At 43.7% G+C, this 27,934-nt stretch overlaps 1 protein-coding gene across 1 annotated transcript in view; it reads left to right on the top strand.

Moving 5' to 3' along the window:
- LOC310985873 (semaphorin-3F-like) overlaps positions 1 to 27,545 on the top strand; it is a 60,238-nt gene extending 32,693 nt beyond the window's left edge. Inside the window, exons 3-19 of the mRNA XM_083971538.1 lie at positions 6,080 to 6,240; positions 6,609 to 6,671; positions 7,189 to 7,308; positions 8,637 to 8,726; positions 10,441 to 10,534; positions 12,737 to 12,856; positions 13,065 to 13,204; positions 14,391 to 14,505; positions 19,973 to 20,042; positions 20,135 to 20,279; positions 20,481 to 20,703; positions 21,844 to 21,932; positions 22,084 to 22,125; positions 23,040 to 23,197; positions 23,593 to 23,660; positions 23,963 to 24,096; positions 25,260 to 27,545. Of these exons, the coding sequence (XP_083827664.1) occupies positions 6,080 to 6,240; positions 6,609 to 6,671; positions 7,189 to 7,308; positions 8,637 to 8,726; positions 10,441 to 10,534; positions 12,737 to 12,856; positions 13,065 to 13,204; positions 14,391 to 14,505; positions 19,973 to 20,042; positions 20,135 to 20,279; positions 20,481 to 20,703; positions 21,844 to 21,932; positions 22,084 to 22,125; positions 23,040 to 23,197; positions 23,593 to 23,660; positions 23,963 to 24,096; positions 25,260 to 25,712 (2,285 nt within the window). The 3' untranslated portion in view covers positions 25,713 to 27,545. The remainder of the gene's footprint in view (positions 1 to 6,079; positions 6,241 to 6,608; positions 6,672 to 7,188; positions 7,309 to 8,636; positions 8,727 to 10,440; positions 10,535 to 12,736; positions 12,857 to 13,064; positions 13,205 to 14,390; positions 14,506 to 19,972; positions 20,043 to 20,134; positions 20,280 to 20,480; positions 20,704 to 21,843; positions 21,933 to 22,083; positions 22,126 to 23,039; positions 23,198 to 23,592; positions 23,661 to 23,962; positions 24,097 to 25,259) is intronic.
- The last annotated feature ends 389 nt before the right edge of the window (positions 27,546 to 27,934 follow it).

Genomic DNA, 27,934 nt, shown 5'->3' with positions numbered 1-27,934 from the left:
CGACGCTCCATCACTGCAGTTGAAATGAAACGTGTCTTCTGAAGAGTAATACTGGAGTTTTCCTCCTCCTGCATTGACAGCATTCAAAATATTTGGCCAGGATTCCTGACAAGTGCTGCCTTTGATGTGTGAGAGCATGCCACCTCTCCCGCCCCCTCTTAAACACCCTAATTATCACTCCTGCCACTTCGGTGTGTGTGAACTAACACACCTCTTTCTGGCGGGTTGGAAACTGCCTCGGGACGCTGCTCAGGTAGTGCAGCTTGTTTGTGTAATGTGCCAGGGGCTGACGGGGTATTTCTGTCACTGTCTTCCACTACCTCAGAAGACTGAATCAAACCTTATTAATACCACATTTCCAATTTAGTGTCAAATAGGTCATAGCTTGTGTGTCTAAGCAGTGACACTTCCCTTTTGATCTCGCTGTGAACCTTGGAGAAGAGGACGGGCTGATGCGGTGGCTGCAGTTTCTAATTATCAGCCACACGTTCCACAAGGGAAAACCACAGACCCGTGAAGTGAGCAGGTGATTGCTACACACTTCGCTCCACATTGCTCATCGCTTCCCTTCCTGTTGTCAGTGTCAAAGCAGCAGACCGCAAACTTTTGTCTCTTCCCATCACCATCCCCCCAGTCTCCTCTTAAACTTCAGCAGTGCTCTACAGGGAGCAGTCCAGGCTTCAAGCAGCAACACGCTCTGCGCTGTCACTGGCAGTGGCCTGCACTTTTAATTCACCCAATCTGAAACCGGAGAAATATGCGGCAGGGTGGAACACCCATATCAGTGTCGTGCAGCGAGTGTGCGCCGTGCTCTTGAGTGCCAGGATGTATATTTACTCCCTCTTAATTCTGTTCTCTCTTCGATGTTTTGTTTAAACACGCACTCTGGAGTTTTCCGTGATCCAATCACTTAGCCGATGCTTCTTGTGAATTTGCCAGGAAAAGTTATGAGCGGGGTGGGCTGTGTACTGTTAAGTCACCCTGGATGCCGTAATCGTTCCTTAATGAGAGGAAGTTCTAATGTTACTTAAGCACACGGCAGAGGAGGATGCATTAACAACTGAATATGATACATAAAAAACAGTCTCCTCTTTCCCTTGTGTCACAGTATGGTGGGAAATCATCGCCAATATAAGACGGCGTTAGGGCTTTCTTCTTTCTGGGGATGTGATCTTGAGAGTGCACCACATGCCAGTGAACTTTTCCTGTCCAAACATATTTCCAAAGTAAACTTGGCCCGTTGGCTATTAATTTAAGATGGAGAGATATGCTATAACATGCAGGCCTGCAGCCCCGGAGATCACCGTCAGCAGCCAAGTATTCTCTTAGGAGGAGGAGGAGGAGGAGGAGGAGGGCACGCTCAGTCTGACAGTGAGGCATGTCTCTCCTCTATGTTACTATACCTCATTTAACCAGGCTGGCTTACAAGAATACGTTCTTATTTATAATGGTCTGAGGAAGGAGCTGCAGTAGGATAGTGGACCACATCCAGCACTTCCTAGAACAAACACTTTATTGTACTACCAGTCCAGTGACCAGCTCCACTGCAGCAGCTGAGGCTTTAGCATGAAACACTGCTGCACAGATCTGCACGAGAACATTGTTGCATTCACCAGAGCAGTCTCACACAGCAAATGAAGAGGTCAGTCTTGAGGAATAAATCTACTGCAGTGCAATAAAAAAAATGCATAGGCTAATAAAATAAAATAAACCATCTGTGTACTTTTTGCTATTTGGCTGCTTGTTTTACTGTTGGCCCGGCTTCAGTGCTACTGGATATACTTCACTGCTCAGGCAATCAGTATCTGTTCATGCAAAGGCTGTTATTTGTTGCCTAAGTTTTGCAGTCATGCATGCGAGCAGAGATAGCTCCAAGTCTCAGCCTCAAACCGGTAGCAGTTTAAATGCTGCAGGTAATAAAGGTGTGTGTGAGGATTAAGGGCTATTTAAACAGTTTATATCTGTGGAGAGTCTCATAAGAATCGCCTGGAAACGTGTGTGTGTACGTCACATTTGTATATGTGTGCCAAAGTTTGATACTGAGATTGATCTTGAAAATGTCCACGATCAACTCTCCAAGTGAATTATAGAGCTCATGAAATTTTACTGACTGAAATACTTTGAGTATATGGACCCATGCTACGTTTGTAAGCTAACAGGATGATAGATAGCTGCTCATCGGCCAAATTAGACCATATGTCTCTATCATAGGATCTCTGTCATGTGTGACGTGATTGGAAAAAACTATTCAAAGTAAGATAGCAGCATGGCAAAGGAGAAGCTGGATCCAAATAAAGACTTTATGGCAGAAGGCTGGCAGTGGGTTTGGCTACACATGGTCAGATAGCAGAGTTATCTGAACGCTTTGCCAGGTGACAGTCTGAGGGTAATAAGATAAATCTATTCAATTATGGTAATGTTTCACAAAGGTTGGTACAACCCCTAAAGACCCAAAAAACATGAACAGTTTCAACCTACCAGCTGGAAATACAGTATGTAGGAGCAACTGATGGAAAGAGATGATTTTGTAGGATCTGGTGTAGTTTAAAGCTGTGGACAATACTAAATAATCTGATCTGTGAGAGGTTGGGAAGGTTTGAATAGGAAATGTCTGAACTCAAGGACATCTAGATGACAAGAAGTAACAATAACTTTTAAGTGTTCTAAGTGGAGTAAAGTACACAGATACAAATTATAACTTAACATTGAAGTTAAGTATAGCAGTCGTCTTCCACAACAGATTGTTGTGTCCTCCCTGCACATCTTGAGAGGAGCTGTATGGGGTCTGTGTGATCTGAAACATTTAGCATTTGTCCGTGATGCGACCATTAAACTGGAGTGTGTTGAGGACTCATCTTACTCGGCTCCCTTGTCCCCAAACACTGGCACAAACCTTTTCTTGCAGCCTGAGCAGAAAGTTGACTTGTGGGAACCGGCAGTGGGCCGTGTCGGCCAACAGCACCTTGAGATACCGAGAGAGGAGAGGATTGTCTGAGTTCAGCAGACTGAGGAGAATGGACCGGATCACCTCTCACTAGTGGGCTCATAGTTCCGAGCTCCTAGTCCTGTGTAATTGCTTTATTTTCTGTACACGATTACACGTGCACTGCTGCGCACATGAATGACAAAGCTGACCACTGACCGCATGTTACTTCTGTGCAAGTGTGGGCGTGCTGGCATAAGAAAGTACCTGAATGACTTAAGAGAGAGACACTGAGTGCGAGGATCAGGTTCCCTCACCAGCTTACTTTCACCTCTAATAGAGCCATTGCCATTCCACTGGGGAGGGAGCTGTGCGGTCCTGAAACAAAGCCGCCGCTGTGTGTGTGTGCAGACCCCCCAGAGTGAACCTAAACCATACGCGCAGTAATGGGCTACTTTAAGAGTTTGTCTGGCTCTAATAGACACACTCATACACTGCTCCCAGCCTCTAAATCTCCGGGATAAGTCTGTGTGTGTGCAGAAAATGCTGTCATGCCCTAATGTGGTTCACAAAGAGCACAGTAGCTCAGCCTCTCTGAGCCTTTCCTGTTTGAAAATGTAATCTCCTGCAGCGGGTTTGTAGCATGTAGTGAAGGATTTTTGTTTTTGTTCGTTTAGCGTAGTAAAATCATCTTTTTTGACTCACTTTAATACAACCACACACATTTCTCTTCATCTCTTCTCAATATATACAACACTAGAGCCTCAGCCTCATCCGGGAGCAGCTCAGTCTCTCTGATTGTGACTGTACGTTTGCCCGGCACTGGTCTCGGTCCAGAGACCTGCTGGGCTTGTTTCCACAGTCTGCCTGACCTCCAGAGCGACATAGCAGCCGAGCTCAGTCTGCTGCTATTATACGTCCCTCCATCAACATTTCATATGAGCACAATGCCGTGTGGCCCTGCCTGAGGGGAAGGTTGACTTTGGGACTGAGCTGAGAAAGGCTGACAGAATAGGGAAATGATGTAGAGTAGGTGGAACGCCTGTGCACTTTTATTTTTCATTTCAGCAGTTTCATACTGAGGGTATCAGAAGGCCCAGTGGCATTTAAGCTTTGGCGTGAGCTCCAAATGTAAATCCTATGCAGCAATACCCCTACAAAGCCCCCGAAGAGCCTTAAACAGTTAAAGATACTTGAGCTCTGATTCAGTCAGGCATAATGAAAGAGCAAGGGGAATTCTGCAGGTGTGATTGCTCCAACAACACCAGCGCCTAACAGGCATATCCCTCTGTGATGTTGCCTACATTACAATTAGATACGGTGGATAAGGTGCGAGGAAAGACGAGTCATTAAGAGTTCATGACACAGAGCCGTGGTTTTGCAGGGATGTCGGATTTGGACATGCTGAGTAGTACATCCACACCAGACTGTGTGTGTGTGTGTGTGTGTATTATCAAATGATTGTGAGATTAGATTACATGTGTTTGTTTCTTGACGTGCAGCTCTGTATGGGGTGTGCTGTTGCTACGCACTGTTCACATTCCCACCTCAGCTGACAGACGGTCCCATCAAGCCTCTCTCTCTCTCTGACAACAAACACACACTGAGGAGTCGCTGACAACCTGCTTCAGGAAGGGCTTCGACTGGCCCTCGGAATGTGTGTGTGTGTGCGTGTGCGTATGTGTGTGTACAATTTGTCCTTATCCGGTCCTGTGTGTTTCACTCTATCCACACACACACATAAACACAGCTAGAGTGTATTGGGACTCATCATTCAACTTAAGTCTCCAACAAAAATAATCACAGGGTCTGACCACATGTTGCAGCTCCTCTGTGCAAAGCTCTGACAGCTGTCAATCACTCTGCTGACCTGTAAACATTCCTGCGGTGGGCACAGTTATTAAATCAAACTGTACAAATATAGCAAATCTAATGCTATTAATCTTTGCTTATTGACGTAACCCAGCGTTAAATTTAGATCTGGCTGGAAAGACTGGTAATATCAGATTCCATAGACTGTTTAAAAAGGTCTCTATTTTAAGGCCCAATGGTGGACATGTTGATGGCTTTGCATGCTTTGGTGTCCAGACCTCTTCCTCAGAACCACCCAACAACCTCACAGGAATCTTTCTCAGTCACTTCAAACGCAATGAATAAAGATACAAGGTTTTTTTCTTTTTTTGTCGACTGTCCAAAACATTTTCTCTTGAAAGGACTAGTCCCACGCTGACGATGTTTCACACTTCCTTCCTTTAATCACACACTGGCACACCTCTGCTCCGATATGTCATATGTAAACAGCCAAAACAAAGCAAACTGTATCTGACAGTCTATCCTCTGGGTTCTCTCCACCACATTTTGGCTGCTAAATCAACACAAAGCTCAAAGTGGAGTTCCCTGTTTCAGCTCTCTGTGGTCTGCTGGGCGTAGAGTAAAGCTAAACAGTGAGACAGGGACTTTCCTGCTGTTTGACTGAAACCTCAGTGTTTGTCCAACAATATGTGAGCGCCACCCTTTAATGCCTCTCCCCTATAGATAGTGAAGGAGTGTGTTTGTCTATGGCGTGGCATGGGGCATGTGCTGTCTTAGCGGTGGCCTCTCTGCCCTGCCTGCACATGGTTGCCGAACCAAGACGAACATATCAAACAAACACTCCAACACGGAGCAGGAGGAAGATTGGGTTACTCTCGACATGAGGTGACGTGTCGAGTGCATTGTGTTACCGAAGGCGCGCACTCCTCTGACCTTCAGTGTGGCATCCAAACAGGGATGCAGGGGTTTAAATCCACCTAACCTCAGTATATCCTCTGTCCCCTATCCTATATACAGAGAATGTCATAGCAAACTGTCAAACTTTTTTTTTCTTTCTGACTGCTGCCTGGAAGTCATGGAGAGCCGATGATGAGAGACTTTCTAGATCTTCTGATCCACTCAGGCGGTATTAAGCCATCAACACAGCGTGACAGACACTCAGTAGCACTTGTCTCTAATGTGCAGTGTTAAGTTACAACAGTGTTGGTGGAAAACCATCAGATAGCTCCGCACGGGTATGCAGGAAGAATGTGTCAGTTGCGCATGCATGCATATGTGGGCGAAAATGTGCATGTGCACCGCAGCTGTCATTAATGGATATGTTTTGTGTCTCCGTCCAAACAGAGCTGAGATCCACCGGTACGGCTCATCACTTCGCCTACCTCCTCAACACGTCCGACTACCGGATCCTGCGTATGGACGAAGACCATGACCGCATGTACGTTGGCAGCAAGGACCACATCCTGTCCCTGGATCTCCATGACATCAACAAGGACCCGCATATCGTAAGACCCATTCCCACTCTCTGACTCCCCCCTTTACTTCAAGCTCTGGCCTCTTAAATGGGCTGTTACACTGGGATGAAGCAAACGCCTTTACCTCAGTGCTTACAGCAGCTCCCCCAGGGCAAAATGTTCTGTTCTATTGCCCCATTGACAGCAGCCATTTTGGTTAGCTCACGTTCATTTTCTGCCCGAGTGAAGCTTTTTTTCGGTCATTAAAACTGTAATTGGGTTATGACAATTCTAACAGGACTAATATTAGCCTGGGTGGATTTCCTTTTTGCAATCGTACCTCCTAAATCTCATAAATAGCGCTGATGTGAAACAGGTTGGATTGTAGCTATAAAATGTGCTCTGTTTCCCGCTCGCAGATCCACTGGCCAGTGTCCGAACGGAGAAGGATGGAGTGCCTTGTGAGTGGGAAGGATGCCAATGTAAGTACGAGTGTTGACAGCACGTACGGCCTCAGCAGGGTCGTTCAGCTGAGATGATATCCATCAATTTGATGGCTTGGAAGAAATTAAATATGTAGCTTTTGAAATGAATTGCTTTCAAAGAATATAGCCACTTCCATTGTGCCCGTAGGCCTTTGCTCAAGAAACCTGTATAAACAGCACTCACCTGTGGGGTTCATACTTGGCCCAGTAAAAACGCTGGTTCCCCTCTGTCTGGCCAAACAGACAGGAATTGATGGAGGCAGAGAAGCCCAGACAATCTCACCAGCCTCCTCTCTGCCAGGCCAGGGTGGGGCGCACAACACCACTGGCTGGTAGTTTGATATATTGTCCCAGTATATTTAGAAGCAGTAATACTGGTATGTTTTTATAAATGAGAGTCACTCAGCCTTAGCGTTCGGTAAATCTGCAGGAGGTGTACCAGTAAAATAAGACCATGAATGTGCCTATTAGACGTTTATTGCAGTTTAATTTACTCCGGTCTTTGTGTTTCCAGGAGGAGTGTGCAAACTTCATCCGTCTGATCGAGCCCTGGAACCGGACTCAGCTGTACGTCTGTGGGACAGGAGCTTACAATCCAGTCTGTACCTTTGTCAACCGTGGACGCAAACCTCAGGTTAGGACCAGAGACCTGAACAATGTAGAGCCCGAGGAGGCGGCTTCCTCCATCTGCATCCTGAATGGCACAGCTCAGCCTCCCCTTTTCTTTCTCTTACCCAAGCTCTGACTCACCATCCACCTTACATTCGGTTCACTTCACAGTGATTTTTCCTCCATCATTAAGCCTGCTCATGGTACCTTGTCACTGCATCTGGCAAAGCAGCCAGCACCTCTTCACCAGCACACAGCTGTCGTCCCCAATGAGCTGTTAAAGCTACTCTGTTTAGTCTCAGCCTCTAATGGGACCGCTTGAATTTCCTAAACCAAACCAGGCATCACTACCTCGCCATACTCCCCTTTAACACCTCACTCTTCTTTAAATATCACACTTGTTCCCCTAATGATGACCAGGGGACTTTTTAAAATAGGAATAAATAAAAAAAAAAGTAAATTTCCCACAGGACTTTTCCCTCGAGGATCACAGAACAGTGCGGAGAACACGCGGCTGGGAGCGCAGCTTCCACAAGCCCCTTGTTGCGTCCGGATCCTAAATGAACCCATACTAACGAAGGGCTTCCATCCATTCACTCACCTATCCATCCGCCCCTTCATGCCTCCATCCAGGCCACCCGCCAGCCTCCACCATGTGAGACGTTGGGTAATTGGAAGTGGGAGCTCCCATTATGGGGTGCCAGTGGAATGTTCCAGTTCTAGTCCATTAATGAGACGGCTGTTATTTTCTCCGTCACACTGAACAGACAGGTCTGAGTCGTCCACCCCGTGAGCAGGGGGGGGGGGGTTTGGCCATGATTGCAAAAACATGAAATGATAAACTGCGAACACACACCCTGACACACGTAGGGAGACTTTTTGTGTCATAGTTGATTCAACATTCACATGAATTGTTGTCATTTGATTAAAGCGCTGCAGGGTATGTGCACAGGCTGCATTCTCAAGAGCTTCAAGTATGAGCCTTGTAGCGTTTGTAAACTTCAACAGTTTAATGTTTTGCTTTGGCAGCAGATTTGAAGGGAACGTATGTAGCATACTGTGAGGGCCTTTAGTGACTCAACCACAGGATACAGAACTATTATTGTTGCCTTTTCCACCATCTGGTCAAATAAAGCCACACACATTCCCTGCACAATCTTGCACGCACATACAGTACATTTCCCTTATGCACTTAGGCATTTTATTAATTTCAAAAGTATTGGTGTGGGGAGTTTCTCATCGTGTGTGGAAGTCAGGACAGATCCACACATCCTGCAGGGAGGTTAAGAAGGTCCTTGCTCCTCCGTCATCAGTGGCGTAACATCCAGACTGTGTTGCTGTCTCCTGTTTTAGACGTCCATGTATCTACAGATGGCCCAGGCCAGAGGAAGGGCTAGCCGCGCAGCTGAACCCAGCGCGGTGCACGAGACACTCGGACTAAAGGTGCGATGTGGGCCCTGTCTGCACCGCAGCCCTGCAAACTGCTCGGGCTCGTGGTCACCAGCAGCATGCTCCCTGTCTTTGTGTCTGAGCACATTTTGTCAACACCACCTTTCACTTGACCATCTTATCTACGTAACATTTAGCATGCATCCTTTCCAGTCCGTGCACAGTCTTCATCGTTTTGTGTCATGTGGAAATGCATTTAATTTCATGTCATTTTCTCACGTGTCTCACTCGTATTTTCTTTGTGTGAGTCTCATTGTCTGAGAAACCTTTTGTTATACGTCATTGTCCTTTTTGTGCTTCTGCATTTGCGCTAAATGCCATATTTTGCATGAGAGCGGGATTATCCAGTGGAAATGGCTTTTCAAAATTCAGTTGACTTTTGCTAGGGACGCATTTAATTACACAGGCTTTCACCCCTGTCCGACGCATGGCATATTCATTATTTATATATGCATATATTTGAATGACAGACCGTCCAATCATTCATCCTGCTTATTTGAGACAATGCAGGATGTCCCACCCATCAGTCCCTCACCCCACCGAGCCCTCCACCTTCTGTAGGAATGTGGTGCAGTCTCTCCCACAGAGGCAACGGCACTAGTCAGCATCTGACCCACTCCCACAGCAGGCTCTGTTAGCCCAGAGCAAACACCAGCCATCTGTAGCCAACTAGCTGTGCAGCAAAGGAAATAAAAGAGCCACATACTTGAACATGTCTCCACTGTTTGATCGCTCCAAGCACTTTGAAATACAGAAAGGGACTTTTGAAGAGCATAAGAGCTTTAGGTGAAGTGGGACACTTTTAAAATGTTGCAACTTTTTTTCTCATCAGATTTTTTTTTTTTTTTAATAAATTGCAACTTTTATAAAGGGTCATGTTTTACCAGCAGGGTTGTTAAAACACGTGCAGGGCACAGTTTCCCTCTGGTACACATAAATGTTTGTGACCTTTTTTTTTACACATCAACATCTGGCGTGGCTGGGACTGGGCTGCCAGCACCTTCGCATTTGCACATGTGGTGATTTTAATCAAAGATGAGTGGGGAACTGAGCAGGGCTGTCTGTGTGTATGATGCAATGAAGTGAGTTTGGCCCAGTGCCATATTCTCTTCCCCAATTTAGTGCCGACGGACAATGACAGAGATGTCTCCGTCTCTGTCCCCGTCGGGAGTGAAAAATGGCGATCGGACATGCTCTGGCCTGCGAGGCGGAGCTACAGGACATGTCATCGCATGCCACTGATTCATTTTCCCCTTCTCTCATGCACAAATTCCTGCCTATCACCTATCAGTGCTTGCGTGCAGCGGTGCCACGAGCTGTGAGCATCAGTCATCCAGCCTCCATCCCAGGCTTGTTTTCACTGTGCTGGATTACAGGTGTCAGCAGCACAACTACACAGCCATAGGCACCGAGAAGCTGAGAGATATTTGGCATGCAGCTTATTACGGCGGGAGAAGCAACGCTAGACACATTGTTTTCTGCTGTAGAGTGGCATGGAGATGGAGTGGATTAGGAATTCCTTGCTTTTCCCGCATGTATTTTTCTGTATGAACACACGCTCATTATTCCAATACTTCATCCCCCATCAGGCCATATAGGTCCCACAGGAGGAAGAGAGGGAGCTCATTTAGCCTACACAAGGGAATCACTGTGACAAGATGAAGAGTGCTGAATTTATTGCTATCTCCATATGATTTTTCCATTTCAGGAAGAAATCTTCCATCTGGAGCCAGGCAAAGTGGAATCTGGGAAGGGAAAGTGCTCCTATGACCCGAAGCTCAACAGCGTGTCAGCTTTGATCAGTGAGTATCGTCTTGGTTTGGTCACTTGAGGACACGGTCAAGCCCTGCTCACTGTAGGTCTTCATTACAATGGCAATCTCATCCCATATGGATTGTTCATCTTTTATCTCCTGTTTCTTTCTCCGCTCACGATTTATATATTTTTTGTCCAGAAAGGTCAAGCCAAATGTCGTCTTCCATTCTGCGCTTATTTCCCACAGTGAGCTGCTTAGTCTAATGAGCCTAATCATTAAAATCCTGAGCAATTTTTCCTTGTTAGGGTGGAGCAGAAAAACATGTGCCTATTAATATTTGAATCTTCCACTGGGGAATTAATGACTTCCAATCAAAATATTTGGGAAAATCTTTTTAGTTACTGCGTCACTACTTATAAATTATTTTTTTTTACTCCCACATGACCAGTGTTCACAAGTTCACACAGCCATATTTCCTATTAAGCCTGAAGTTTTTTTTTACATTTGAATGCTCAAACTATCATACTAACAAATCATTATAATTCATAAATTATCATAATTAAAGTATTACAGTATAATATTGGTCCCATTTTCCATCCATTTACATGTACCTGTGTTATAATGTGGGGATGATCGTAAGGGAAAATACTATAAATAAATTAGGTGACCTACATTAATTGAGTTAAACTTGTGTACAGTATATTTCCATTACGGTTCAGTATCTATCTATCATGCTTCAGTAAAATAATATGTGACAAGGCTCAGTCTGGATACTGTAGCTTCTCATCTGCTGTAGTACTCATGAACCAGTGTCCTCTGTCCCTTTGCCCAAGGTCACTCAGTCAGGTCCAGACCCCACAGTTGCCACGAGTGAAAGCCGATCTCTGTGCGGGGTGAGACAGCGGGTGTAAATCACTGGCACTGCTTTCCCACATTAGCGCGGTGCCAGCTGACCAGTATGGAACCAGTGCTGTCATCCAAGATGGATTTACCTCCCACCTCCACCAGTTAGCATCGTACAAGGGACGCTGTTGTTAGTGTTGATAAGGATTAAGAACCCTGTACCACAGCAATAGATTTACCACTGACCACTAACTGCTTAGCTCTCCACCACATTAGACATCCTATCATCCATGGACATTTTAATGATGTGCCATCAATCTCCATGTAGCACTGCCGAGGACCATGACATTGAATATAATGGTGGTCGGGCAGTGTTTTTTGTTTCCCCTGCTCTACCTCCTGCTGTCTCTGTACTCCATCCTGAGCTCTGACAGTCACACCTGCTCTCCGTTGGGGCCCTGACAGCAGCTGGAGGACCAACACCTTGCCTTCCTGTGGCTTAACAAGGCTGCTGTGTACATTTGTCAGTCATGCACACATGGATGTGCTCAAATTTAATGTGTTTATGGAGTGTGTGTGAGGGCTGTGTGAACACTGTGTTTTGTAAATGATATATTTTACATCTCCTGTATCTTTTAATGATATTCTGAAAGGAAGAACAATGTTAGTTAAGAATAATTACAAGGAAAACTGAGCCAGGCTGCAGTATACTGTATTTATTTTTATTTTTAAAGACGGGAACCAGAGGTAGAAAGAATTATAGCAAAGACAGCAGAGGTATACAAGAGGTTGTTAGTTTCCACAGGACATTCCTTTTAACGAATGCTAAACAGGAGGAAGTAAATCATTCATAACTGAAAACTAAAGTAGAGGCCTGTATTGCAGTGAAATGTTATTAAGGAAATTAAGTGTAATCAGTTTAAAGATGTTGTTATCTGCCTTAACATAAGTAACAAATAGCATGTCAGGCTAACTAGCTTACTACATGCACTGGTAACCATAGGGGAAGGGGCATGTTATTAGCTAACTTCATTATCATGTGGTTACAAATGATGAGATGAGATTCAGCCCTGATTTTTCCTACAGCTCAAGACAAACTTGGTTATTGTCTCAAGTACTTTTATTTTGGAAATCACTGTTTGCCATCATTACTTGAATGGAAATTTAAGGAAACTAAATTATCATTAAGTATAAGTCAGTCATGAATTCATGAAATTAACAACAGCATGACCGCTGTCTTTCTAAATTAAAGTGAATGTTTTTTTAAGGAATGAAGAGTCGTGATATTTGCCTCTAAATATACTTTTTGAAACAAAAGTCTTGGTATTTTGTGCCAAGGGTGGCGTTGGAATAATGTCAGACTCAAGGAATTTCACTGAAATGAGCTGTTTTCTCTCTTTCTCAGACGGCGAGCTGTATGCTGGGGTCTATGTTGACTTTATGGGAACAGACTCTGCCATTTTCCGTACTTTGGGGACAAAGACTGCCATGCGAACAGATCAGTATAACTCCAGATGGCTGAATGGTAAATGTCCTATTTAGCCTGTAAACGATACATAAGGCTTCCATCCAGTTTATACATAGTTTTCTTGAATGACTTTATAATATACAGTCCAAAAAGGGCTTCAAATGCATATGACATATAAGGAGCCTGGAGTTTGCATGTGCTCAAAATCTTTCAACAAAACAGGAAATACTGACAGTTCATTATTAATGCGTTCCTCTCCCCACAGACCCCACTTTCATCCGCGTTCACCTCATCCCCGACAGCGCAGAGAGAAATGACGACAAGCTGTATTTCTTCTTCCGGGAGAAATCCTCCGAGATGGGCCAGAGTCCTGTGACCCAGTCCCGCATAGGACGCATCTGCCTGGTGTGTACACAGCGAGGAGTGTGTTTGTTTTAGGGTGTAAACATAATGAAAAGAAAACCTGCATCAATATGAAAAACAGGCTGGAGTCTCCCGAGGCGAGTCACCCACTGCGTTTGAATGTTTACGGGCGCGGGATGAGTATTTGGCCAACGCTGATGTGCTGGAATCCACATGTGTCTTTAACCTTCCTGTCTACAATGCATCCCTCTGTCTGTGAGGTTGCCCCCTGAGCTCTGACCCTGTGATCCCCTGACCTCTTCTCCCTGGTAGTCCTAAAACACTTGAAGCTTTTAGTGTACAGAGAAGAGCTCACAGGCTCTTTTTAAGTCCCTCTCAGTCACACTAGACGTCCTCCACAAAAAGCCTGTGTGCTGTGGAAATACGAAGTGAACCGAGCCGTGAAACCAAATACAACAAAAATGTCTCTGAAAGCCTATGGGGGCATCTTTCCGAGCCTACATCATGTATATAATGTAAGGTGGAGATGTGCGTGCATGTGTGAACATTACAGCGGGTATATGAGTACGGGCATGAGTGAGAAAATGTGGCGTACGTGTGCTCGTCGCCTCAGCTGTTCGCTGTTGTATTTATTTGAAGGGGTCAGGCGCTGACCCGGCACACAAACACTCATCCCTCTCTCAGCGGGCTTGGCCTCAGCCTCCAGAGACCCGGGCCTGTCATTCTTACCCCACCACACATCTGTATACTCTTACTGCCATTCTGTGCACCCTGCATGCCACCTAAAACACACTGAGCCGTACTGTAATTACACTAGAACGTATGGAAACATTTCAACTCCCAGAATTGCAAAATTCTCCCTCCCTTTTAAATTGAAATACAGAAATATGTATGATTTCTCATTAAAGGGTGACAGTCGGCGAAGATGGTGGTTCTGGAAGTACATACTGGTTTCAGCTCTTTCTTACTGGGATGAATTCTGGCCTTGCTCCAGCACAGATGGACGTGTCTAAATAGGAGGAGACACTGTTACACATCTCATCCCCTCCTCCCTGCCTTTAGCTTCCCAGTTTTGCAAACCAACATGTTAAGTGTGTGTGTGTGTGTAAGTGGGTGTGTGGGTGGCTCCACCTGGGTTTGTTTTCAGTCGGAGGACAGAGGAGGATGTGAGTATGAGCAAGTGATGGAGCAAACTGTTTCTGTGTCTCCTCCACCCTTTCACACACAGAATGATGACGGAGGCCACTGCTGTCTGGTCAACAAGTGGAGCACCTTCCTGAAGGCCAGGCTCATCTGCTCGGTGCCCGGCGCCGACGGCATGGAGACGCACTTCGATGAGCTTCGTAAGTACGAAAAACCTTTAAAACGGCAAACAGATCATGCTGTGGTCCCACTGACTGTTTTCAGATGAAGGGGTGATGGGAAGGTCACTTGGTGTGGGTGTGGGTGTTGGAGGGAGGATGTTGTATAAATTACCTTGTCAATCAAACACACTGCCAGAACTGTGACGTCTTTTTCTTGGATTTCCCCGTTGGAGGTGTGTGTTCTTTTTCTTCTTCCCTCTTTCTTCTTCCTTCTTCTTCCTCTACTTTCTCCTTCTTCTTATTCTTCTACAACTTTTCAAACATATAATATAGGGGTGATTTCATTATCAGTTAATCTGAAGATTGAATATTTATAGATTAAAGATGTAATGCAGTATGATGTTTTCCAATTTATCTTTTATATCAGTTTATTTTCTTTTAACTCAGACATATTTGTATTGCAGTGAGGCTAGAACTAGAAAATCCTTTGCATTTCTGAAAACAACACATATTATTGATTATTAAAGATAATAATTGTTCTACCCACTAGTCAACTAATTGTTTCAGTTTTTAACACCTTATTTCCTGAGACCTAAACCATGGGACCAAAAAATACTGCATATCAGCAAAAGTTTGTGTCAATGATTTTTTTAAACAAAGAAATATGACACCTTTCCAAAAGGATTAGTTTTATGTATTGGTTTTATTAATAGATCCTTGGCCAACAACTTTTGTTACATCCTGTTTTTTTTAAGGAAACCAAATACCATATTTGTGTCGTTAATCATTTTGACAGTATGTATCGTATGGCAAAGAAAAAGTACAAAAATGACACAACTGGATTTATCTCAGACATATTCATTTTCAGGTTCCTGTCACGTATGATCACATCTGAAATATTAAGTAGAGAACAGTCCACTGTGGGATCTGATGTTTCTACTACAGCACCTGTCAAGGGTTCACTATACATACACATACAGTATACACACATTATACACACTCATACATCAGGGCTCAGTTTTTCGCCCATATGGCAGTCCGTTCCCATCATATGGCCCAGCATTACAGCGCACTCTAATGCGAATGACACACACAGTCCCACTGCTGTAGTTGTCATCTTCTTTCAAGATGTCTTAGACAAAAGTGTCTGTTTTTTTTTGTGTGTGCAAAGGAGAGTGGGGGGGTGTGGCCCGATGGCGAGGAGATCAGATCACCGAGCAGGAATGTCTGTGACTGTGTGAGACTATGAGCCTCTCCAGAGGAATCTCTTTCTGTCTCACTGGTTTAAAATAGAGCCACAGAGTGATAAGGGACTGATGCGTGAGGCTACTGTTACTCTTGAACTAATCTCAAGAATGAAAAGTGCCATGTCTGTTGAATCTGATGGTAGTTTTTTTTTGTCTCTTTATCTCGCTGACACGCTCATTGCTTTTACCTCAACCTGCCTGTTGTTTTAAAAGCTGTTTTGTTTTGTTCAGCCACTGCAAAAGTGACACACACTCGAAAAACTCTGTGGCCTTTTCATGCCTGCAGCCACTTCACCTAAATGGCATGAAAAGGGGTTCGGAGTGGGAATGGGCTCACTTTGCCCGAACAAATCAGAATTGTGTCGTTACTGGTCAGGTCAGTGTTGACACAGGCATGCGGAGCGGCTCTGTGGGACGGCTGGAGAGTCGTCATCTGTTGGAGCTGATGAGGATTGTCAGGATTTTGCCTGAATAAGGCTGTAAATGTGTAGTGGAACAGACTGGTGAATGAACTAGGACAGGCATGACAGCGGAGACATGTCCAACGAGAGGAAAAGACACATGCACACGCCAGTTTGCAGAGCAGCCATCCCTGCCAAGGACTACTAGAGGAGACAGTAAATTGGATATGATTGAGTTTCATGCTAATGGCTTCACATTTACTGTCTAGTTTGAATGTTTATAAAGCTGTGACTGCAGGGTTTGTCTTTACACAGGCAAAGTGGAGATTTTAGGATTGCACAAGGGTAGATGGGTCTTTAACTACTGCACACTAAATGTAGGTCATTAAATGATTCGTTTGACATTTTGGGAAACACGCTTATTTGCTTTCTTTTGCCAAGAGCTAGATGAAAAGACCGATATCACTCTCATAGTTGAACAAGATGCCACAGTCAGCAGCCAGTTAGCTTTCAGGAAAAAGACTGGAAACTCTGGAAGCTGCACATCTGGCTCAGTACAAAGGGACCACCTCACCAGCACCTGTATTGCTTGATTAACCCTTTGTGTCTTATTTTTTTAATCTGTTCAAACACCAAAACATAAAAACTATATATAACTGGCACCCAGGAGAGGAAGTCACTGTGCCTAAATAACAAATAATTCCAAAATCCCAAGCTGTCTGTTTTATGCCTCACACATATAGATGAAACAAAGCAGATATATCACGTTAATTTAGGAGCTGTAGATGTGGCGGTAGGGGCCAGAGCCTGGCAGACTCGTTCCTATAGTTTTAATCCAGGACAAACTTAGAAACTTAAGTTTGCCACATGTGAGTGAAAACAATCTTAACATTCCCCTTTCTCTGAAGCATTTTATTAAAAATGACTTAAGAAGTTATAACTGAGAAGCTTGTTGAAATGTCCAGACCAGCTGTATTCCTGGCAAGGTACTGTACGCTCTTTTGTAGAATTACATTGTGGCAAAGCACGTCTGAGACCTGGGGAGTTTTTACAGTTGGAATATGTAACACTTATTGGCTCTATCTGACAATTTGTACCCAAGTGGCCCACATTGACTTAAAACACTGTGATAATGCTTTTTTCCCCCTAGTAATAATCACAAGAATAAAAGAGACAATTGCATTTTAGATGAGGTCTGTGTTAGAACAAGTTTCTGATCAATAGCTGAATTGATGTAGAAGCAGAGGGGAAGAAAAGAGCGGGAGGAGGGAGAGACAAAACAGATGAAACCCAAAGGCTGATCAAGCAGAAATTGAACATTTCTTTTGAGGAAATGGCATGTATGGGCGGCAGAGATTTTATGACCATACAAGTGCAGTGAAGACGGCTGTGGAGTCTGGAGCCTTTCCTGGCTGTTAATAACATGTAAGATCCCCTGGAGCTAAGTCGTCACTGCCCTGTCAGGATAGCTTTTATTGCAAATCACGTAGGGTTTTTTTTCCCTCCGTGTTTCATTGAAGCCATGAGCTGTTTTTAGCGACGGTATGTGATAGCTCCGTGATGGCCAAGTTTGTCTGACTCTGCATTTGCGCACACTTGCGTGTTCTTGCGTGCAAATTGTTCATTTCTGCAGTACAACAGCTGTATGTCATGTCAAGGATCATCTGTTGTGTGACACCCATGACAGACCCTTGTGCTGGGTCCATGCTAACCCATGACCGTTCCATTGCTCCAGCTGTGACAGCTGTGGAAGATGGCACGATGGTGTGTGAGTGTATATATCGGTGTGACTTTGGGGAATTTGCACGAAGGGACAATGTGGCTGCTGGGTTCTCAGTTTTATCATTATCTCCAGGAAGACATGTGCAGTTGTAGACCATCCCTAGTGGACGGTTGGACATATTCTCTAATGTGGACAACTCTGACAACTCAGATTTAAGACAATACTCATGTCGCCCATGTGTCATTTTATCTGCAGAGCAGTTTGACAGCTAATTTCTCATGCTGGTCTACGAGGGACTGTGAGATCATAAATCTGAATCTGTGTACTTTTTTTCCCAGATCTGATCATTTTGCCTCCTGTTTCACACTTTCCAAGAATGAATTGTCATATTTTTTAGTTTTTCTCCCTCCCTCACTCGCTTCTAGACTTTTTTTTTTGATTGCATCTTTACGGTCATGTACCTGCACAACTAGGTTAAGAGAACATTCGTTTTCCCTTGAAGGCCTTTGTCCTATTGTAGGCAATGAACAAGCCTACCGGGACTAGTATTTAGGTCACCCACCGAAGAGGAGAGAGACTTATCACCCATCACGTGTTTAGCTCCTCTGTATTTGTTTCCTTGGACCTTTCCCTCAGTATCAACAGTCATACTGAGGGAAAGAAACAAAGGATGATCTAAATCAGGCAGTGTCCCATGTCAGAGCCTTGTAGGACAGAGTACGTGAGCGTTCATGATTTACAAGCCTCTAGAATTGGCCAAAAGAGTCTGTGATGCAGTTCTCTTTTGGGAGTGGAGAGATGTTTCCTTTCCCTCAAAGTGGAAGACATAAACTATGGATGCAGGAAGAGGAGAATCCCTGCACATCATGCTCACATTTTCTGTCTCAAGAGGTTCAGAAATGACCCTGCTTCAGTTCAGGCTGTTGAGAACCAGGCTGTTTGAATTCATAGCCCTGCTGTGTCTTATGTTCAGGCTCAATTGTTCTGTTTAGGATGGTTGGGCACGGTAGCCTCTTGAGGTTTTTTTGAGCCTGTTTCGGTGTGTTATCTTGTCAGTAAAGGCTTCACCTGACATGTCATTCCCGAGGTGATGATTCAGTTTCCTGTTGCACAGTCGATTGCAGGATATGGGGAAACGAAAGAGGGCTTTCTGGATCGAATAAGTTTTTACCTCTTATTAGTTCTGTTAGACTGTTGGCTAAGGTTTCTCTACCTTTTATTAGCTTTTAAGCAACGTTAGCAGCATTACTCTAGGGATAGCAATGTTGGTCTGATGGTAAGTCAGTTGGTTTTATGTGTCTATAATTATTTGATTACATTTGGTTCATGATTTTGTCCCGTTTAGGAAGATCAGCTTTTTACTTTTATGTTTAATGTTCAGATTATTGTTCAATACTTCCATTTTTGACCAAAAGTTCTGTTACACCATGACCTCACCCTTATTTTGTTTATCCTACACCTCTACTGTACATCTACAGCTCTTTGTCATCATTTGTATGCTAAACTAAGATGGTAAGCATGGTAGTAAGAGCAGCATGTTAGCATAGTCATTATGAGAAAATTACCATCCTGACATCCTTGACTTATATTTTGTTTACCCCACTCCTCCCTCTGTGTAATATTTGTATGTAATTATTGTAATTATACCATCTTAGCAGAGGTATATTAGCATAATGAGCATTATCAAGTCATTATAAGCATGTAAGCATTCTGATATTAGCATTAAGCTCAAAGCACTAAGCCTGGCTGCTGCATTAATCACATCCACATTTACACAAACATTTAAGAAGCACAACAATACTCATGTGAACCCTGACCCTTTTTCTCATGGTGCAGTTATGGATTTCAGTGACTCACAAAAGCATAAAGACACAGCCCAAGAGCCCATTTTGCTCATTATCCAAATCCAGTAGTGGGTACCATGTGTTTCCCCCCCAAAGATGAGGACTCAGCCTCTTTGTTAGTGCACAATTCCTTCCAGGGATGTATAGCCTAAAGGTCTTTCTGGCTAGGAGTGGTTGGATTGATTGAAAGCTGTGTAAATATAAGTAAAGAAGAGCACTTATGGTGCAGAGCGTGATGTTTCCTTCACTTGCTCTTTACACTGACATGGTTTCTTCTCTTTTTCCTTACAGGAGATGTTTACATACAGCCAACACAGGACACAAAAAATCCTGTGATATATGGAGTCTTCTCCGTCTCTGGGTTAGTGTACTGTAACAGATGCTGCATATGCACAACAGTAATAATAGGCTTGAGATAAATTTCCCTGACTTTTCTCTTCTTCCACTTCACAGATCTGTCTTCAAGGGCTCAGCAGTTTGTGTCTATTCTATGGCCGACATCCGCATGGTTTTCAATGGCCCCTTCGCCCACAAGGAGGGTCCTAATTACCAATGGGTGGCCTACACTGGGAAGATCCCCTACCCTCGCCCCGGCACTGTGAGTCTCACCTCATACTAACCCTACACATGAAAATCCCACCGCAACAGTGTTTTCTCTCTGACTTTGACTTCAAATAGAAACCATATGAACAAACTAAATAAAAAATATTATTTTAAGACTCTCAATGTTTATTTCATATGATTATATCCATTTATTTCATGTATTCTCAGGCTGTAAATGCTTCTGTTTCTTCCTCAGTGCCCTGGCGGTACTTTCACCCCCAACATGAAGTCCACTAAAGACTATCCAGATGAAGTGATTAACTTCATGAGGAATCATCCAGCCATGTACAATGCAGTGTACCCAGTGCACAAGCGCCCCCTGGTGGTTCGGACCAACGTGGACTATGAGTTCACAACCATCACTGTGGACCAGGTGACAGCAGCAGATGGCAACTACGAAGTGCTCTTCTTAGGAACTGGTGAGTCTTTTCTAAACATTGAATTTCATTTAAAAACTAGGGAAGGCATCAGATCTCTGCTTTTTGTCTGCTTGTGAAATCATCAAAGCTTTTTTCGAGTTATTTCTAAGCTATTACCATGAACATGCAGTCAGTCTCTACCTGGCAACCCTTTGATCAGCATGAGAATAGTGAGTGACAGTGTCAGTGGGAAGCTGAATAATGGTGGAAAAAAATCCCCCCCTATGGAAATAAATCCCATGTAAGTGGAAGGCTTGTCTCCTTTGCAATCATTTATCATTAAGAGAAAAGCATTCTTGCCTTTTGTGCTTGAGTGGAAATTTAACCAATCAAAGGGTTTGTACCTCGCTCTGTTCACATGGAGTAAACAACAGGAGATTTGTACCTGGAGGGCAGGGGTGGATCAGCAGCAGGAGGGAGAGAACAGAAACACAAGAGGAGGAGCAGGAGGGGGGTTACAGTTAGTATATCCATCAACTTAATCTTGCCCACCGGTGTAAGAAAGATTATGGGTTTTTTTTGCATGTGTTGAACCTTTAATAAGACCTCAGGGTGACAGCAGCAGCCACAGCACAGCATGCAGCCCTCACAAGTTGCGTATGACGCCTCTTAACTTGCTTCTTTGTTCATCTGTGCATTACGGGGCGGACACTAATGGGTTTGTATGCGACGGCGGCCACTATGGAGGAATGTATGTCCTTTGAGCTGCTGTCAGAGGCAGCCATTCAGCCGTGTGTCGAGGCTCAATGCAGGAGTCATAATAAATCTCAGGTGCCCAGCACACAGGAATGCTGAACTCTTTACAGAAATCAAACATGCCAGAGAAGTCCAGGGAATGTCTTATGGTGTCCAAATGAATAGATCAGGGTAAGAATAGAAGCTGAGGATGACAGAGGAAGTTTGTCATGGTGGCGGCACTGAGTACACTAAGTGGAACAGAGCCTCACGTCATTGAAGAAAGGTTAAACTGGAGAGAACCACATGACAGAGGTGAAGAGTACAGTGCAGCCTGTTGATATGAGGATTATCCCTTGTTGGAGGTTGCTGAGAGAATAAAATGGGAATCCAAGGGGCTGTTGACAGTCAGAAGGGTGAGATGTTGCAGGTGTGTAGCTGACAGGTGTGTGTTGTGGTCCGCAGACAAGGGGACAGTTCAGAAAGTCATTGTGCTGCCCAGAGACGATCTGCAGACAGAGGAGCTGGTCCTGGAGGAGGTAGAGGTTTTCAAGGTAAGCTTTTCTCTTTTCCCTTGCACTTCCATATTTGTGCTCTATTTGGCATGTCCTTCACTCCCCTCCCTCCTCCATAATACATTTCTTGTGCTGCCTATCTATTGTAAAGAAAACACAGTGCTCACTATAAGTTATTTTCTCTATCAAGGTTCCTACTCCAATCACAACAATGAAGATCTCATCCAAAAGGGTAAGCATGTGTGTGCAACAGATTATCTTAGCCTTTGCCGACATATAGAAAAAAAAGAAAAGAAACCACCTTCCAAAGGCAGGAAATGATTGACACTGTTTGGAAAGGTCACCAGCTCCATGTATACAGCTGTGCTTCCCTGTTGCTTCATAATTCACATAATACACGCACGACAACAGGGAGACAATGAGGAGAGAAATGTGGAAAAGACATTAAAGTTCAGCATTGTCTTTCAAAGTGAATAAAAGACTTGGCCTTCCCCACATGTAATGACATCAGTCCTCAGACAGAGAGTTAGTATTACACACAGACTGCCAGATTGATGAATTTGAACAGCTGATCATAAAATTGATGGCAACCTGATGGAGATGAGCTCAGTATTCTCGCAGATGATCCAGAGCTGCTGCTGTTTCAGCACAGAGCACGACCATATTTTACACTTATCTCATTACGTCCATACGGGGTCATCAAGTCTTCGACTGGGAGCAAATACTGTTAAGTCTGTATTAGAATGTAAAATTTAATCCCACTGAATTTATAGGATTTAAACATTTTACTTTGTGAAGCAGTTACCCAAATCCATGTGGTCTTGAACAATTTCAGAGGCTTTTACACTTCCTGATTATATTTAAGGATTCACAAACATAGAAAATTGCAAAGCCTTTAAGTGTCCAAGCCTCAGCAACTAGGCATCTTTTCGCTTGACTTTGCATTTTTTAGGTCCAACTTGAGCTCCCTGAGTTTTTGCAACTCAAATGCAAAGGCTTTGACTTTTTATCTGAATCTGTGAGACCTAAAAATACACTTGGAATGAAGTTTCGACTGTTCAGAATTTCATTAAATGCATTTTTTGGCTCAATTTCAGTTTCATATTGTTGTCCACTAATGTTTTTTCCCCTATTTTCCTTCAACAGCAACAGCTGTATGTGTCCTCCGTGGTGGGGCTGACACAGCTGGCTCTCCACCGGTGCGATGTGTACGGCGAGGCCTGCGCTGACTGCTGCTTGGCCAGAGATCCTTACTGCGCCTGGGACGGCAAGTCCTGCTCCCGTTACTCTGCTTCACAGAAGAGGTAAGCACCAACAGCAGCGACGGCACGAGTTAACACTAACTTCATAACTAACTGACTGACTCGACTGCTGTGTTGAATGAGGAATTAGACTGAATGGCTGAATGGCTGTTTTAAATGGCTCTCTAATCTTTTTTTAGTGATATGTTCATCATGATGTTTGGTTGATCTGTTGTGAATACACTAATGGTTATACTGTATACTTTTATACTATTATACATGTTAATTTCCATATTGCATTGACATAATACTGTATGATGGGCTGTTGGTTTGTGGTCGTCTCTGTTTGAACTGATCACTTCACTGGCTTCATGTATTATTGAATGGCTTTGAATGGCTCGCAGTTGCTTTATGATGTTTTCTCTCCTTATTCGGCAACACTGGTCTGACCCCTTTAGACGTAGCCGGAGGCAGGACGTCAAGTACGGGAACCCCATCCGCCAGTGCAGGGGCTTCAACTCCAACGGTAAGATACATGATCCTAAACCTCCACAGTTGTCCTTTCTGCTTTTATTACCTCTATTTCTTCATTAATAAATTCAGAGGGTTGGAAATAATGAAATGGCTCATTGTTGCCAAACGGTTCAAGGTTTCCATTGTTATGTGGCTGTAATGACCGAATGACTGACAGCTTTATGGTAATCTGTAAAAGCTGCGTTGCTTGAAGGACTTTGATTTTTACCACAACTGAGATTTTTGGTCCTAAGGAGCTCATGGTAATGAGAGTTTTGGTTGCCATGGAAATCCCTGTCTCTCTCTGCCCTGCAGCCAATAGGAACACTCTGGAGATGGTGCAGTATGGGGTGGAGGGAAGCGGCACCTTCCTGGAGTGTCAGGCCCGATCTCCACATGCTGTCATCAAATGGCATCTGCAGAGAGACAACAGCGACCGCAGGAAAGAGGTGAGCAACCGCACCGTTTATACTCTCAAAGTTTCTGCTTATATAAGCCCAGGGTGTTATGGAGTAGTTTAATATCATTTGAATTAGCTTGAACTTTTCTGACATGAATGTGTATTTCCACAGATCAACATGAATAATTTCTTTTGGACGTACCCACCACAGTATTTCATTTTATTTTGTTACTTTGTAGTCATGGAGAGCTGGCCATGTATACACCACATGACACACATGAATAATGAGCCCAGTGTGATTCTTCTCAGGTTATGTGTAAACATGATTAAGTGGCTGAGGGTCTGATTGAGCGATGCCTGGTTTCTCTTGCAGACCTCCACTGTCCTTAGGCCCAAGGGAGGGACATATAAAGGAGAGCTGTGAATAAGCCCTCCACAATGATATACAACCCTGAGGCACTAGTTAAAGTTTTATTGTGTAGCTATGTAGTGTTGCTGCCTGTCTTTTATTGACTATTCTGTTGGATGGTTTCTATTCCCAAAGGCAGAGCCGACTTTGCTGCTGCCTTGCACATCGAATTTAGAGCAAAAGGAGCTGTCATCACCTATTCAGATTCCTGTGTGTAGATGCAAAGATAGGAGTGAAATCATGGCATTACACCACTCCTTACTGCCTGATTACATTTGAATTAATGTTTTTCTTTTCTTTTCTTTTTTTTAAAATAAAAGATTAAATTCATGATGCAGTCCAAGGTAGAGGGACTGGAAATGAATATGAATACATTATTTCTATATTGACAGACATTAGGCTCCAAACAGATTCGTACAGCGTCCAAGATTTTTCTGGAATAGTCTTTTCTCCCTTCCCTCTGTGACCCATCATCTGATTGATTTATGTGTCCTAAAACATTACGCTACTTCTTCATAACTCAGTTAAATCAAAACTGTATTACATTATATACATATTACTGGAAATAGGATCTTTGATGTCAATCAAAGGAAATGTCCTTAAAAAAGGTTGTATAATGAAAAGAAAATAATATATAATGAAATTTTATATAACTTAACCAGGATCAACATCATCAGATTTAGACCCAAGCCTGTTCTAGTAAACTGATACACGTTGAGATTGTCGCTTTGAATTACTTCAACCCAAATGCACATGTCACACGTTGGGTGTTTGATGAGCTGTTTGTCCCCCTGTCTCTGCAGATGCGCTCTGACGGTCGGGTTTTGAAGACAGAACAAGGTCTGCTCCTGCGGTCTCTGCAGCCCTCTGACTCCGGCATGTACCAGTGCACAGCTACGGAGAAGAACTTCAAACACACGCTGGTGAAGCTGCAGCTGGTGGTGCTGTCCAGTCGGGCTGTCAACAGCGTGCTGGTGGAGGGTGCGGGGGGACTGGTGCCATCGCCCCTCCACTCCAGCAGCACCCAGTGGACCCCCAGTGCAGGCCAGTACAAGGACCTGCTGACCATCCTGAGCCAGCCAGAGATGAGCCTGATCAATCAGTACTGCCAGGACTACTGGCAGTTTGGAGACCCGCTGCTCGGAGCCCTCAAGGCCAAAGACCTGAAGGAGCTCAAGGAGCAGAAGAAGCCCCGCAACCGCCGGCATCATGGGGAGGGGGAGGAGAATGAGGAGCAAGAGGAGGTAGAGACATGAGGAGCCCAGCTTTGTGTCTGAAACACCCTCAACCACCTTCCCCCACCACCCTGTGAAAACTGGGAGAGACTCATTGAGAGTAGCTACGTGAAAAAAAAAAATCCACAAACCAGAAAAAAAAGCAAACTGAGAAAAAAGAGGCTTACAAACAAAACCCCATCCTCTCAAACAGTAAGATATATGATACACAGTATTTATTGTAGGTTGTATATAGCATCATTCTGTGGATTTCTTTGTACTTATAGAAAAAAAACATGCTCTTTGTGTATAGGTACCTTTGGGGCAAATATTATTGTTATTATTGATGTTGTTAATTTTATTGTTGCTGTTACTGTCATTACAAAACTCATTTGTCAGCATCATATGACCTTTGGCGACTGTTTGGAATGTGTTATCAGGCATGTAAGCTGTTGGGAGCGAGCTGCGAGAGGCTCTCTGTGACGGGGAAATGAGTTGTTGATAAAGGGGTGATGGGATCTCTTTTGTTTCTTGCTTGCTTTGACTTGATGCCAGGACTCTTATTTCTGGAAACTTCAGGAATGCCGGTGTCACAGCCTCCTCGTGGCTGCATGCAGACAGAGACTTAATAACTCAAGGGGACCATCAACACGTGGTCCCTATTATTCGGGGGAAACAGTTCTCTCCCCACAGGAACCTATGTTGCGATTTGGCCTTTTAATAGAAAACTGATGCTTGCCCTTTGTTTTTGTTTTTTTCCTTTATTTCATTTGAGGTTTGATTTTAAAATGATGCAGCTTCTTGCTGCCAAGAGGCTAATTCTGATAAGGTGAAGGTCTTGCTTGTACTCTACTGTGAGTAACCTTGAGCTCCTTCTGGCTGTAAACGAATTCAAAAAAGAGACACAAATGACAAAATCAAGCATCAGATTGTTTTTTGTTTTTTTCTTTGATGAAATCTGTCTGGCATTATAATGGCATATACAGTATAACGCAAACATCCTTTGAACTGAGAGTGAGGTGCAATAAAAGGGGTCAAGGTTTTGCACAAAGGGCATTATTATTTTACTTTCAAGGGACATTGGCTGGGTCCAAATGCAACAAGCACACTTGGGCAAGGTATAGGCGACTTTTGTGTAAAAACAAAACCAGTTCAAGATGAAAGAGGTGCCCAAATCAGGCATCAGTTGTCAGCTCTGAGCACACAAGACATCTTTTGTTCTTTCTTCCTTTGACATTCATATGTGGAAAAAAAATTGCCCATATACACAACAGAGCATTGTAACAATGTTGTGACACTAACCAAAATATTGGGAAGCTGGCTTTCATTGTGTGCATGAACCTGTATTTGTACTGTAATTCTGATAAGATACTGTGTGGTCGTTTTTTTCTGTTCTTCATCTCTACGGGTGTACAGTATGGTCGGAGGGACGATCTCAGTGGAGCAACATGGGGAAAACAAATGCTTTAAAGATGCCCTCATTTCAAACACACCCCTGTATGAAACACGATGCATTCTTCCATTGGCATAAATTTACCTCTGGCAAAGTGAGATGATCTTGTTTTATGTGTTTGGACAGCACATAATAGCACAGCAGTGGCATATTCATTACTTAGAGTAAGGCAGTTTGGACTTGAAAGTGGTGATATTAAGAACTGAGCAAAGGTTATATTGTTGTAATAAAAATATTCGTACAATAGATCCCAAGATGTAAATTAATGGAGCGTGTTGGATGAGACTATACAACTTTAACAGCTCTTAGCACACCTGGTCTTGCTTTTCTTCATACTGAATGAAAGTCAGCATGAACGCCTCTGGGAAGCCGCATCCATAATTCATACAGGGGTTTCCATATCTGCTCCTCAAGTTGGGATTTGTCTGCATTCCCAGAATCAATCACGGCTCCTGATCGTCTTCTCCAAACAAGACCAGGGGTTTCTACAGCAAAAAAAAAAAGCAAAGAGAGGTTGTACAATTTGTTGGTATTTTTAAAAATGTGTCTTTAGTTTTTGAGTGTTTTTGTTTGTTTTGTATTATTTTGCATCATCAGACTTTATGAAAAAAAGAAAAAACACAAAATGCACAGAGGTGATGTTATTGTAATGACTTGTGTAAATTACTTTATCTTCCCTTTCCATTGTTGTTGCTGACTAATAAATTAAAGCTCTATATTTTATAAGAATGGAATGCTCCCCCCCTTCATTGTGATTGGCTTGATACTGGATGTTTTCCATGTTCTGCCCAGAACCCTCTGGATCCTTGGA

The sequence above is a fragment of the Trachurus trachurus genome (genome assembly GCF_905171665.1).
Source record: "Trachurus trachurus genome assembly, chromosome: 5".
Lineage (NCBI taxonomy): Eukaryota > Metazoa > Chordata > Actinopteri > Carangiformes > Carangidae > Trachurus > Trachurus trachurus.
This window is presented reverse-complemented; position numbering and strand designations above follow the sequence as displayed.